At 38.0% G+C, this 13408-nt stretch overlaps 1 protein-coding gene across 1 annotated transcript in view; it reads right to left on the bottom strand.

The window, feature by feature from the left end:
• Positions 1–13408, bottom strand: part of CNTNAP4 (contactin associated protein family member 4) — a 438669-nt gene that overhangs the window by 76013 nt on the left and 349248 nt on the right. Inside the window, exons 16-17 of the mRNA XM_063913709.1 lie at positions 3386–3556; positions 2414–2632 (exon numbers count right to left, since the gene is read on the bottom strand). Of these exons, the coding sequence (XP_063769779.1) occupies positions 2414–2632; positions 3386–3556 (390 nt within the window). The remainder of the gene's footprint in view (positions 1–2413; positions 2633–3385; positions 3557–13408) is intronic.

Genomic DNA, 13408 nt, shown 5'->3' with positions numbered 1-13408 from the left:
CAGTTACAGATCTGCATGTAAGAGTTTGTTCCAGCATCTAATGACATATGTAGGAATTGGAAATTGCTGTATTTAAAGGTTGTGTTATAGTTATTGGCTATAGTGCCTTTCAACATTAAGTTCCATTTCCAAAGTGTTATTATTGAATTTTTCTTAATATAAGTTTGTTTTAATATTTCTATTTTAATTGAGATTAACAGTATCTAAAAATAAAAACACAAATTAACTTTTTCGTCTAGCTACTTTAATTAGAAATCCAGGTGGCTTTTTTATATTTCCATAATTTTGCTATACCATTTAAATACCAGATTATGGGTTAGATGAGGTCATAGGAAATTAACAATTGATCTTGTCACTCTCCACTGAATCTTAATCAACTTTGGCAGCTGCAGACTCAAGTGGGTAAACCCTCTATACTGACTACTTCTGGACATGCTGGAGACTTCAGACCCGTTATTTGGTCATCTGTGTTGTACACTTCCCGTTATTCCTATATATCCACAGCTGACTGTTTGCCTCTGGACTGGGGCTTTTGGGTAAGTGCAGACATTGTTCCAATGACTAATTTGGCAGAAAGGAAAATTATGGTGAACTCATCACCCAGACGTCCCATGCTGTTAGGGCCTTGTTCTGAGAAGCACAGAATGACGATATTCAGGTAGCTGAGCAATATTTTATGTGTGCATGAAACCCCCCCAAAACTCATACAAGAATGCATCCAGGAAGTGCAATTGCCCTTGAGATGCATAGTATCAGAAATGTATTGGAAATGTGCTGAGCATTATTATTACATACTACTGCAATTGTGTTAAAGATTTAAATTGGCTGGAATGTGAAGGGACAGGGGATAGATTTCTTTTAATGGTGCCCTCCAAAAGAATTGGGGGAGAGGGGGTGGCATAAGGCATGGCACCCTTTACTTTACTAAAATATTTTACCTCAATACATCAAAAGGAGTGACGCTCTATAGCGCAATACACATGGAATTGCATCACCATGGGAGGATTGTCTACTCTCCTGTGAGCCCCAAATAACTCCCATAAATGTTGGACATACCTGTAGAGTAGGAAATTATGCACTAATTATGTAATGTACACATGCATATACCCAACCCCTAAAGATATCTTAATTCAAAAATAGAGCAATGGTTATATGAACAAAGTATATAGTTTGTGCCTCATGTAAAGCTGGACCTACAAAATGAACCTAATAAATATGTGCAACTCAGTATAACATGTTACTATGCATCTATATGACTTAAAATGCAGGTCTATAAAGTGTAAAATATATCTCAGTATATACACATACTGTAGATACAGTATGTCAGTTATAAACTCAGTCCATAAAAGTGAACTCAGCACCATAACTCATAGCCTGGGCTTTTGCTTCTAATGTGAAGAGACTTGATTTTCATTCCAGAGTAATCAAAGTATTGGATGGGAAAAATCATGTAACATGACACAAACTAGCTCCTTATAGGACCATAGGGCACACACCCTCCCCCCCCAACACACACACACACACACACACACACACACACACACACTTACATACACACTACACACTCCTAAACACACACATTAGTGGTAACCACCACAGGCTATGAGCAACTGTGCTGGGTACTGTATGTATTTTTATGTATTTATTTATATAAATCTTTAACACTGAAAAGGCCTGTTCTGCTGCTGTTGATGATGATGCTGAATGATGATCATCATCAGTATGGATCTTTACAGTATCACTTCAGGAATAAAGCATCCACAAGAGACAAACCTTCATCACTACTAATTGTCTCACAATGTTATACATTCATTGTACTCTGACTATTCTTGCCTGCTCCACCCACTTCTCTATGCTTAAGAAGTTCTAAGGATACAATGCAGCCACATTTGTATAGAAAAAGCTCAATTGTGCATCTTTGGATGGTGTAATGGTTAGCATTACTGCCTCACAACACTGAGGTCATGGTTTCGATTTCCACCATGGCCCTATATGTGTGGAGTTTGTATATTCTTCCTGTGTTTGCATGGGTTTCCTCTGGGTACTTCGGTTTCCTCCCACAATCCAAAAATATATATACTGGTAGATTAATTGGCTCCAACTCTTGCGTGATTGTGTGTACATGTACATGTGGTATGGAATAGAGATTGTAAACTCCACTGGGGAAGGGACTGATGTGAATGGCTGAGTATTCTCTGTAAAGCACTGCAGAATATGTTGTGCTATATAAATGACTGGTAATATATAATAAAATAAATAAATAAATAATATATGCATAAAATGGAAATGCATATTTTACATCCAACTCTACACAGGACCATTTGTAACCGAAAAAAGACCCCAAAGAGAAAGTTATGCTTTACCAACATATTCACTCAATACCCAGGATAACTCAATTTAAATCAACACTTACCTATAAATAGCTGACTATAAAGCTGCAGCCGTATGTGCCCATCAGAGGCGGTAACATATGTTTTTTGGGGTAGATTATCCAGTTGAAGTGAGGCTTCTTTTATGTTTCTCTCTGCCTTCACGAAATGCCATTGGCTGTCATTTAAATGATATGGGGAGTGCACTCTAACCTCTATAGGACCATTCCCAACATCAAATGAAAACACCACATCTGTTGGAGCTGAAAATCAGAAGCAAACACTTCGGTTATCATTATTTCTGTAATTCGTTTCATAGTTAATTTCAATAACATTTTACTTAATAATGTGGAAAAAACTTGCAGTTTTGTTTTACTATGATATTAAAACTGAGAAGTATGAAGCCAAACACATTATCAAAAATCCTAAACCAATATCTATCTGTAAGTTATAATTAAATACCACTTTACACAACGTATAATGGTCTAAATAAAATAAACATACTAAATAATAGTAAACATAAACATATCTAAAAATCTCTGTGACACAATATTATGTTAATATTCTTCATTAAAGCTTGACTTACAGCTATTAACTTGAATTTACATTTTTGGGTTCAATATTTTACAAAGATCTATATTTTTTGCTTGCTGTTCCAGAATGGCTTATTATTATTATTATTATTTATCATTTCTTAATCTACTTTCTTTAAACCTCTCTGTTATTTTCATCTATTGCCAATGGGTACACTATGCAAACTGAAGTCAACATATTAAGCAGTATTTTAATAATATTGAAAAATGGACTGGCACACTGCTGTTTGAAAATGTCACAGAACAATAAATCATAAATGTTGATTTCTTTTTTAGTAGAAACATCCCTATTGTTTTACAAAATGGTCGTTTGGTTTATGTGTTGATGATGGCTTCCCTTAACTAAATCACAGCTATGTTCAAACTTATACTGCATGCCATAGTAATTCATTTTGAAATAAATGTATGCTGATAAAAACTCACATTCCAGCTCTATACGAATAAAATCTTTAATTCCAAGATTTTCCAAGAACAGTCCAGATGGCGATGCAGTTTTGAAGAAAAAAGAAACATCTGCACTAAATTCACCATCAAAGGTAGGGAAATGCAGATAAGATGATACAGTGTTAAAGGAAGCTGCATTCCAAAAACTTCCTAGGCAAAAGAAAAGAAACACTATTGACTGAAGCAATGTGCATATAGTTACCCTAGCCTGTATTAAAATACATGTATTGAATTAAGTTATTAATTAAGATGTATATAGAAATATACACACACACGGTTACTATAAAATAAATAGACACTCTCAATGTTTTATATAAATCAAAGTATTATTGCTATGGTCAAAACATTTACATGGATATATAATATACATCTGGAAGTGTCTATGACTTTGTTACAAATGTTCTATGTGTGAGCTTTTTGTCATACGACAGATACAGTATCAATACAATAATCCAATTTGTTCCAAACACAGAAAGAATAACATGAGCATGTAATTGTTACTTAAACTTTGCAGTAACTTTAGCTTATACATAAACATTGCAGTAACTGTAGCTTATACGTAAACATTGCAGTAACTGTAGCTTATACATAAATATTGCAGTAACTGTAGCTTATACGTAAACATTGCAGTAACTGTAGCTTATACGTAAACATTGCAGTAACTGTAGCTTATACATAAACATTGCAGTAACTGTAGCTTATACGTAAACATTGCAGTAACTGTAGCTTATACATAAACATTGCAGTAACTGTAGCTTATACGTAAACATTGCAGTAACTGTGGCTTATACGTAAACATTGCAGTAACTGTAGCTTATACGTAAACATTGCAGTAACTGTAGTTTATACGTAAACATTGCAGTAACTGTATCTTATACGTAAACATTGCAGTAACTGTAGCTTATACATAAACATTGCAGTAACTGTAGTTTATACGTAAACATTGCAGTAACTGTAGCTTATACGTAAACATTGCAGTAACTGTAGCTTATACGTAAACATTGCAGTAACTGTAGCTTATACATAAACATTGCAGTAACTGTAGCTTATACGTAAACATTGCAGTAACTGTAGTTTATACGTAAACATTGCAGTAACTGTATCTTATACGTAAACATTGCAGTAACTGTAGTTTATACGTAAACATTGCAGTAACTGTATCTTATACGTAAACATTGCAGTAACTGTAGTTTATACGTAAACTTTGCAGTAACTGTAGCTTATACGTAAACATTGCAGTAACTGTAGCTTATATGTAAACATTGCAGTAACTGTAGCTTATACGTAAACATTGCAGTAACTGTAGCTTATACGTAAACAAACATTTGTAAATGTTTCCACGCATTTTTCCATACAGTCTGTTGTGGGATCTGTATTCTAAACTTGCACGTGTTGTTGACTTCTTAGGGCTGTGCGTGTAGATCTCGTGGACATGAGACACTTGTTCCTTTGATACAGGTGGCCTACCAGAACTTTGCTACTGTACAACAATAACAGAGTTTGTATTCACTAATTCTAGCACACTGAAAGCCTTCTCTTCCAGTGTAGCAACCATGTTGCTAACATGACGCTATGGATGCTCACGCGATGCTACCATTACAAACAGCTGCAGATGTAAAAACTTTCATTCCAGTTGTGATTTTGTTCCTCCACTTCCAGTAAGTGTAAACAATCTGAAGCAATGCATTACCGCAACTGTTGAGAATGTTGACAACGACATGCTCCAGTGTGTTTGGAACAAATTGGATTATAGCATTGATATCTGTCATGTAACAAAAGGCTCACAGATAGCACATTTGTAACTTAGGGGTATATTTACTAAGCCTTGGATGGAGAGAAAGTCGCTGGAGATAAAGTAACAGCCAATCGTCTCCTAACTGCCATGCCACAGGCTGTTTAAAAATGACAGTTAGGAGCCGACTGGCTGGTATCTTATCTCCGTGGACTTTATCTCCATCCAAGGCTTAGTAAATAGACCACTTAGTCATAGGAACTTACAAACATATACTACATATGGGTTGGGTATGCGTGATCGGCTGTCAAGAGATCCCGGCATCGAGATGGCTGGTGGCGGGGAAAGCGAGCGCTCACCACAGGTTCTATTCCCACTGGTCACATAACTACATCCCCGACATATTCATGTAATATTTTGACTTTATCAATGATACTTTGGGTTTTATAAAACACTGAAATATATGTGTGTGTGTGTGTGTGTGTGTGTGTGTGTGTGTGTGTGTGTGTGTACAATTACACTAAAGTGTAGACCAAGCATAGACCAACATTGTTTTCTTTTTTAATAATATCTAGTACCAAATGTTTTAAAAAGCTATATACTGTACATTGCTATTTCAGGAGTGCAATTAGATGCATTAAGATCATTATCATTATAAGATTTAAGTGTGTTTATTATATAAAAACTCAATATGGGGTTATCTTGATTTCATGTGACAGAAAATATGGAAGAGGGTGCCAGGGATGAGAGGAGAGAGTTCCAGGGAGACACAGATTCAGTGGCAGGGACAAGAACTTAGGGGAGAAGGAGAGTGTCTAAAGGGAATTGACCAGGGTATAAGTGGAGAGCAACAATAAAAACAAATGAAGGGCTCAAGTATGTAGAGTGGATTGTGTCTGTTTGGCAAGCGTGTAGGAACGCCCATAGCCAGATTAAGGTGGGGGTGCAGGGGATACTGTACTCCAGGCCTCCTGACCAGATCCCTCTGACATCACTAGCTCTCCCTCTTGTGCAACAACAGAACCAGGCAACCAGAATGTGAGTAGACCAGTATGCAGGGCAGACAGAGACACAGGAGTTAAAGGTTTTTTGGGCTACCAATGGAGCTTCACAACCAGAGGAGACATAAGAGGGGGGGGGGGGGGGGAGAGCTGTAAGTAATCTAATGTTATCTAACGAGAGCATTCAGGTCTAGAGAGAAAGAAACACAAAGTACACCTGAGTCCTGTACCAGTGTTTAAGTAGCAAAGAGGCTGATGTTATTACTTTTTTGCAAGACAAATTATAGATTTTATTTTTCTATGTGTATTTTAAAGTTAAGTTGTCTTTGTTCCACTACAAGAAAACTTTATAAAATAGCTGTCTCTCATTTAGGCTGAGCAGTACTTAGGCATTATTAAACTATTAGTTTAAATCTAATGTACACCATTGGTTTAAATTTAGTATACACAATCCATACCTCCCAAATCACCCTTGTTGAAATGCCCTTATTCTCAATTAAATAGTTCAACACAAGTGACGCCAATCATATATTAAGAGGGGAGTCCAAGTAAAGAGAATTTAGTCCCTTCTGGAATGGGCCATATTGGGAAGTATGCACATCTAATATACACACCCCCTTCCCCAGGGCCTCCTGTGTTAATTGCCCTGGGCCAGCCAAAGGCATAATCCAGCCCTAAGAAAGCCACTCTAAAGCTGGGTACACACTTGTCCAATTCTCTTCCAATTCAACCTCAGACCATCCAGTTGACAGACATTGGTAGAGTGTGTATGCTCACACAACCTCTGTATTAATTTAATCTTGGTTGTTTTGCCTTCTCAAAATTTTTTAAACCTTCTGAAAAATCAGAAGACCAGATCACCAATCATCAGACCAAATTAGACGTGTGTACAATCTTGAGACATTTGTACACTTCTTCTCCCAATTAATTTTGCATGTTTTCTTATTTCCATATGAACTACAAGAAGAATACATATTGATTTAGGCATATAGTTAAAATGTAAACAACTACTTTGCCTGGTTCTGCTTTTTCTATTCTATTGTGGAACTACATGTGCCAGCAGGCCTTGGCTACCAGAGTTTGCTAGCACTTGGCATTCTACAATCCCCAGCATGTTCTGGCAGTCACTGTCAGTCATGGGAATGCTGGAATTTGTAGTTCCACAAATGCAGTAAAAAAAAAACTGCCATGGCTTACTGGTGCGTCTAGTTTAATTCCTGTAATTAATATCTTTTCACTTGTCTCAGAATTTTCCATAGAATATCAATATCACTGATTCATACATTTACCACTTATCCTCAAAGTGAGTTAGCATGACATTTTCCAGTGGTCGTGAAGTGGTCGTGCACCTTGATATGCTTGGCAGACATGTAGATTCATCAAAGAACATAAAGAAGCATTGCAGAACCACAGACTTTGAAGATTCTAAATGACTGTTAATTAATTTTTTTTTTAAAGTATTTTATAAATGTGTAACTGTGGGGTCTATCTACTAAGCCTTGGATGGAGATAAAGTAGACAGAGATAAAGTACCAGAACTATGTGAACAAAATTACTTCTCAAACTAGCGCATCTTTAAATCCTGCAGCTGTGCTTATCCACAGGTGTACACCACACCACACCACACCAAACAAGATCACATATATTATAGCACAGTGGTAAGCTTGGCGCTGGATTGTGAATCTAATGTAATGTATCACCTTCTACCTAACAATGTAAATCTGTGCGGACTTTAGTGATGAACTCCCAAGGGTTTCCTAGTGCACTTCACATGGTCAATTGAAAACACGCTTACAATAGAACCCTCTTGGTTCGTGCATGTAAAGGTATCTTTCTTGGCAGCGGGATCTCTCTTCTATCTACCACTTGATCCTTTTTACCACAACTCTGGCAGTCCAACACCCTCCGTGTCTTGTGGATATCCTCCCTTAATCGGTATTTCCTTACGTGTCAACCCCACTGGTTCTCATCCATAGATATGGCACATGTAAAGTTGAAAACGGAGGTTGTATTTAAAACAAGTAATTTATTTTAAAACATAACAATACCCAACACGGGTTATTCCTAAATAAAAAGTAGCAGTATGTCGGCAGCGATGCGCACATACCTTCTCCTGGAGGAGGCTGTAATCACGGACTCAGGACTTCCTGGGTGTCCTGGGTGATATGGATTGGCAGCAGACTCAAGCAAGGGGAGAGAGGTCAGTGAGGTGTTCACTCATCCGGCTCAGTCCAGCACATCAACGCATTTCAGAGTCACCTCCTTCGTCAGGATGTCCTAACGAAGGAGGTGACTCTGAAACGCATTGATGTGGATAAGAACCAGCGGGGTTGACATGTAAGGAAATACTGATTAAGGGAGGATATCCACGAGACACAGAGGGTGTTGGACAGCCAGCGTTGTGGGCAAAAGGATCAAGTGGTAGATAGAAGAGAGATCCTGCTGCCAAGAAAGATACATGCACGAACCAAGGGGGTTCTATTGTAAGTGTGGTTTCAATTGACCATATGAAGTGCACTAGGAAACCCTTGGGAGTCCATCACTAAGGCCCACACAGATTTAGATTGTTGAGTAGAAGGTGATACATTACATTAAATTCACAATCCAGCGCCAAGCTTACAACTGTGCTATAATATAAGAGATAAAGTACCAGCCAGTCAACATCTGATTGGCATTTCATAGGCTGGGTTTGAAAACTGATAGCTAGGAGCTGATTGGCTGGTACTTTATCTTCGTCCACTTTCTCTCCATCCAGGGCTTAGTAAATAGACCCCTGTATCTTTTATTTGCTAATCTTTTCTGTGCACAATAGTTTGCTAAAGTTTTATTTATTTTACTGTTTTACAGCAATCTGTCTGAATAGTTTAAGCGTTAAATAAGATATGCAATCGACTATAAAGGATTTTATCAGGCCCCTACTTTACCAGTACTTTACACTTCAAAATGAAAGGTGAATAATCAATAAAACATGTAAAAATTGGATTTATATAAAAGCACGTACTGTAATGATCTGCCCCATACAGTGTAGGGAATTGGATGAGAGGTTCAACAAGTAAATTCCTTCATGAGTCAGACATTGATAACATGTCCTCCCCACTACCCCAATGCTTCTGTTTAATCCCAAGAACTTATTTTTTATGTCAAAAATCTGTTAACATCTCTTCTCCTCCTGGTTTCACTCAGCACCAATAAATAGATAACACACCTTGCTATAATAAAATATCTCCTACTTTATGTTCAGTTAAAGCCCGACCGACTGTTAAATTACTAACATTACATCTCTCCCACATGTTTGGATTTTATTGACTCTCACAGATGTGACTTTCTCTTTCTCATTAATCAGCTACTATTATTACCTCCGTCAAACATTAAAGATTGCATGCTTTTTTCAGGGCACCCATCTCTTAAAAAGCATGCTTAAACCTGTATAATGTCTTGCATATACATTCTGGCTGGCAACAAAAAGTACTCGATTATAAAATTCAAAGCTATTCTTGTATTAAAAAAAGGAAAAAGAAAAAAAAAAAAAAGATAAGGTAAATTATATAAAAAATTATTAGATTCAACTTAGCATCACCTCCTCCCTCAAGTCCATAGATTGGAAAATGTCTGCATATTTAACTTAGGGCCAAATTCAGCATGGAACGCAGGTACTATTGCATTCACATGCTGTAGCCCACTGAAGTCTGCGTACGCACAGCAACGTACTGCGCATGTGCACACTTGTGCGAATGCCTCTGCCTGATTGACAGGCAGAGGAGTTCGTGGGGCAGGAGGGGGCATCGACTCAGCGTTTAAGGGGTGTTGCATGGCCTAATTTAAGGGGCATTTAGGGCTTAATTCAGCATGGAATGCAGGTACGATTGTGCTGAAGCCCTCTGAGTGCTGAAGTCTTCTGAAGTGTGCACACGCACAGCAGCTACATTGTGCGAATGCCTTTTTCTGATTGACAGGCAGAGACAATCGCATGGCAGGAGGGGGCATCGACTCTGCGTTTAAGGGGCATTGGGGGGCGCATTATGGTCATAAGATACTGAAGGACTGTCCTGCTTCATCATTGCAGCATAATTCAGATTCACTGGTACTGCCAATTCCAGTGATGTCAAAGGGTTGCCCCTGCAACTCCATTCTAGCATCTCCTAATTCGCTGGTATGGCATATCCCAGCATTCCTGAAAAGCTGTTACTGCAAATCCATTGCAGCATCTCTAGATTCACTGGTTAATCTCATCCGAGTGATATTGAACCCTTGAAGTTCCCAGCTATCCTATTACACTGGTAATCCAATACCCCAGTATTCCAGTTCTCCATATAGCTGGTACCACATCACCAACTCTACTCACCTGATACAGCCTCCAGTCAGGTGTTCCTGAATAGCCTAACGGTCATGTCTATGAATGATTAGACCCTATATTAAGCCTGCCAATTCCATCATAAGATCTCAAGCCAAAACCCAGCAGCTCTACCTAGTCCGGATTCACAAACAACCTCAGCCATGACAGCTGTAAATACGGGTTCTGGTATTTTTCTGGAAATGACGTGTTGCGTTGTTTTAAGTTTAAACTTCAGCCAAAGGAACAACATATTGACTCCATTGTACTCTGTACTCCACAATTTGGTAATGTTTATTGTCTCTTTTTTATTGAACACCACAAATTATAAGGTTATGCCCTTGCTGGTGAAATTAATTAAATCTACATCATTCACACGGAGATACATAAAATGGCACTGAAGTGATTTAGATTTTGCACTTGTGAGCAATCACTGTAGACGTGTTATTATAATTGTATGTGTCTCCAAACACAATAAGAACATACATTTTGTTCAGATAGATTACATCCCTTTTCACTTATATGGTAATTTCAGTTACTTTTATTTCTGTACTTTTTAAAGCTCCCTTTATTTTCATAATTAACATTTTAAGCTGGGTTTAAATATGCATGCATTATCCTCTACTAATTGTGTCTTTACCCTGTATTTAAGTAAATTGCTGCTGCACTTCACGTAAACATGATGCATACAAATAAATATTTAACATTTTCTAAAAACAGCCTCTGTGCAGTACACTTCTCCCCTTCCCTCTCACTCAGCCATGCAGAATATAAACTATGCCACCACCAGACAACAAGGAGCTGATGATCTTAATGAAGTTTAGTAGTGCTGCCCTGAAAAGGGAGCTTTCAATGAAGAGGAATGCATGCAGCTGTACCATTGCAGCTGATAGCACAGTAAGCTATTTGTTTTTCAACTTAAATGATCATATCTTGATATAAAAAGATAAGGATTCTCTATATACTTTATATACCACATCAGTGGTCCTTTTACAATAAAAGCAGTACACTAAGTATATTGGGAACCCTCATCCTCCTACTATATGTATGTCAGTGTGTGTGGGTGTGTGTGTGGGTGTGTGTGTGCGTGCGTGCGTGCGTGCGTGCGTGTGTGTGTGTGTGTGTGTGTGTGTGTGTGTGTGTATTAGGATTGCCACATTTCAAAAATACGAAGGCTGGGCAATTTCTCCAACCCACCAGGACTACAAATGTTAACAAGAAAAAGAAAAACATTTAGAAAAAGTCTTTAGTAAAGTATGTGTGAAAAAAATAGGAGTAAGCATGTACTGTAAACAGACTCTTTACTGTACATGCTTACTCTAATTTTTCCATATATACACTACTTTGTATCTCTTTTTGCAGCATTCAGCAGTTCCTTGCTGTCTTTATCTTTTAGAAAATTGAAATGTTCGACACAATTTTCCAAATAGTTCACCTTAATTAAAAGCTCTCTCTTCCCTAAGTCCATGGACATCTGGTTTCTTTCATCTAACAACTGATTTTTTGTGATGCTGAAGATTCTTTCAGTATACTGTATGAGTTACTTGTGGCAATTGAAAATGGTAATGATACCAGTCTCAGCAACTGGGAATGGGAGACGTCAATAGTGTTCTGACAATTGAACAAATTTAGCCAAATCTGGTCTTCTGCTTTACTTTTGTCAAGTCTAGGGTATGCAGACTGGAAGTCATAGAAGGTGTTTTACAGCTGGTCCTTATCCAGGTAAAGGTTTAGATTGTCTGCGAGCTCTTAAACATATCTCCACTGCAAACAATCTTTTGTTTTTTAAGTGAAAGACTGGCAAGGAGATTGAACATATTATTTTCTGAAAAAGGATAGTTCTTGGACAGATAATTGCTGCACTGTTCCAAGAATAATTCTGACTCTCTTCCGAAACTTGATCTCTTAGCATTTAAGAATTTTTCAAGAATTTCCTTAACTTTTGTTCCAAAGAATTTATCTTGTTTTCTGCTCTCCAACTTGATCTTAAGACTCTGTCCAGCTGAGCAGAAGCAATGGAGCTGTCTTCCAGTTTTCTAACAGCGGTTTCAAATACAGGCAATATGTGCTTCAAAAAACATAGGTAGCTCACAGGAAGTAAATGGTCACTTTCATCATCATGCATTCCATCTGGGGCTACAAACAGCCAGATTAATCTTGAACATCCCTTTTCACCCTTATACAGAAATAGGACTTAATAGCAGTCCAGCAATACACCATTCTCTCAATTGCAGAAAACAGAGATAGCCATTTTGTACGAATGTGTTGCAGTATTTTATTGATATGTATCTCAACAAAGTTAGCAAAATCTTTTAATGACTCAACATTGGATGCTGGAGAACCAAGCTCATTATAAAATTTGAGGACCAGAGCTTCAATGTCATAGTGAAAGGTTTTAAGTCCATATTTGATGGTATTGTTGATGACATGGCAGTTGCAAGTTAGCTTTCAGAATGGATAGAATTTCCTATTTTAGTAACATACTGTAACTATGAAATTGTTCTTGCCACAATTCACAGGTACATTGGGCCTAATTCAGATCTATTCGCTCGCTATTTTTTGAGCACTGCGAAAAGATAGACACCGCCTATAGGAGAGTGTATTTTAGCTTTGCAAGTGTGCGAACGCATGTGCAGCCGCCCTGTACAAAAACAGCTTGTGCAGTTTCTGAGTAGCTCTGACCTTACTCAGCTGCTGCGATCACACCAACCTGTTCGAGCCCAGAATTGACGTCAGACACCCGCCCTGCAAACGCTTTGACATGCCTGCATTTTTCTAACCACTCCCAGAAAACGGTCAGTTGCCACCCACAAACACCCACTTCCTGTCATTCTCCTTGCGAACGGATGTGCGATGGTTTCTTCGCTAGAACCAGTGCACAGCAACGATCCGCTTTGTAACCGTACGGCACACCTGCGCATTGCGGTGCCTATGCATGC

The sequence above is a fragment of the Pseudophryne corroboree genome, chromosome 1 (genome assembly GCF_028390025.1).
Source record: "Pseudophryne corroboree isolate aPseCor3 chromosome 1, aPseCor3.hap2, whole genome shotgun sequence".
Lineage (NCBI taxonomy): Eukaryota > Metazoa > Chordata > Amphibia > Anura > Myobatrachidae > Pseudophryne > Pseudophryne corroboree.
This window is presented reverse-complemented; position numbering and strand designations above follow the sequence as displayed.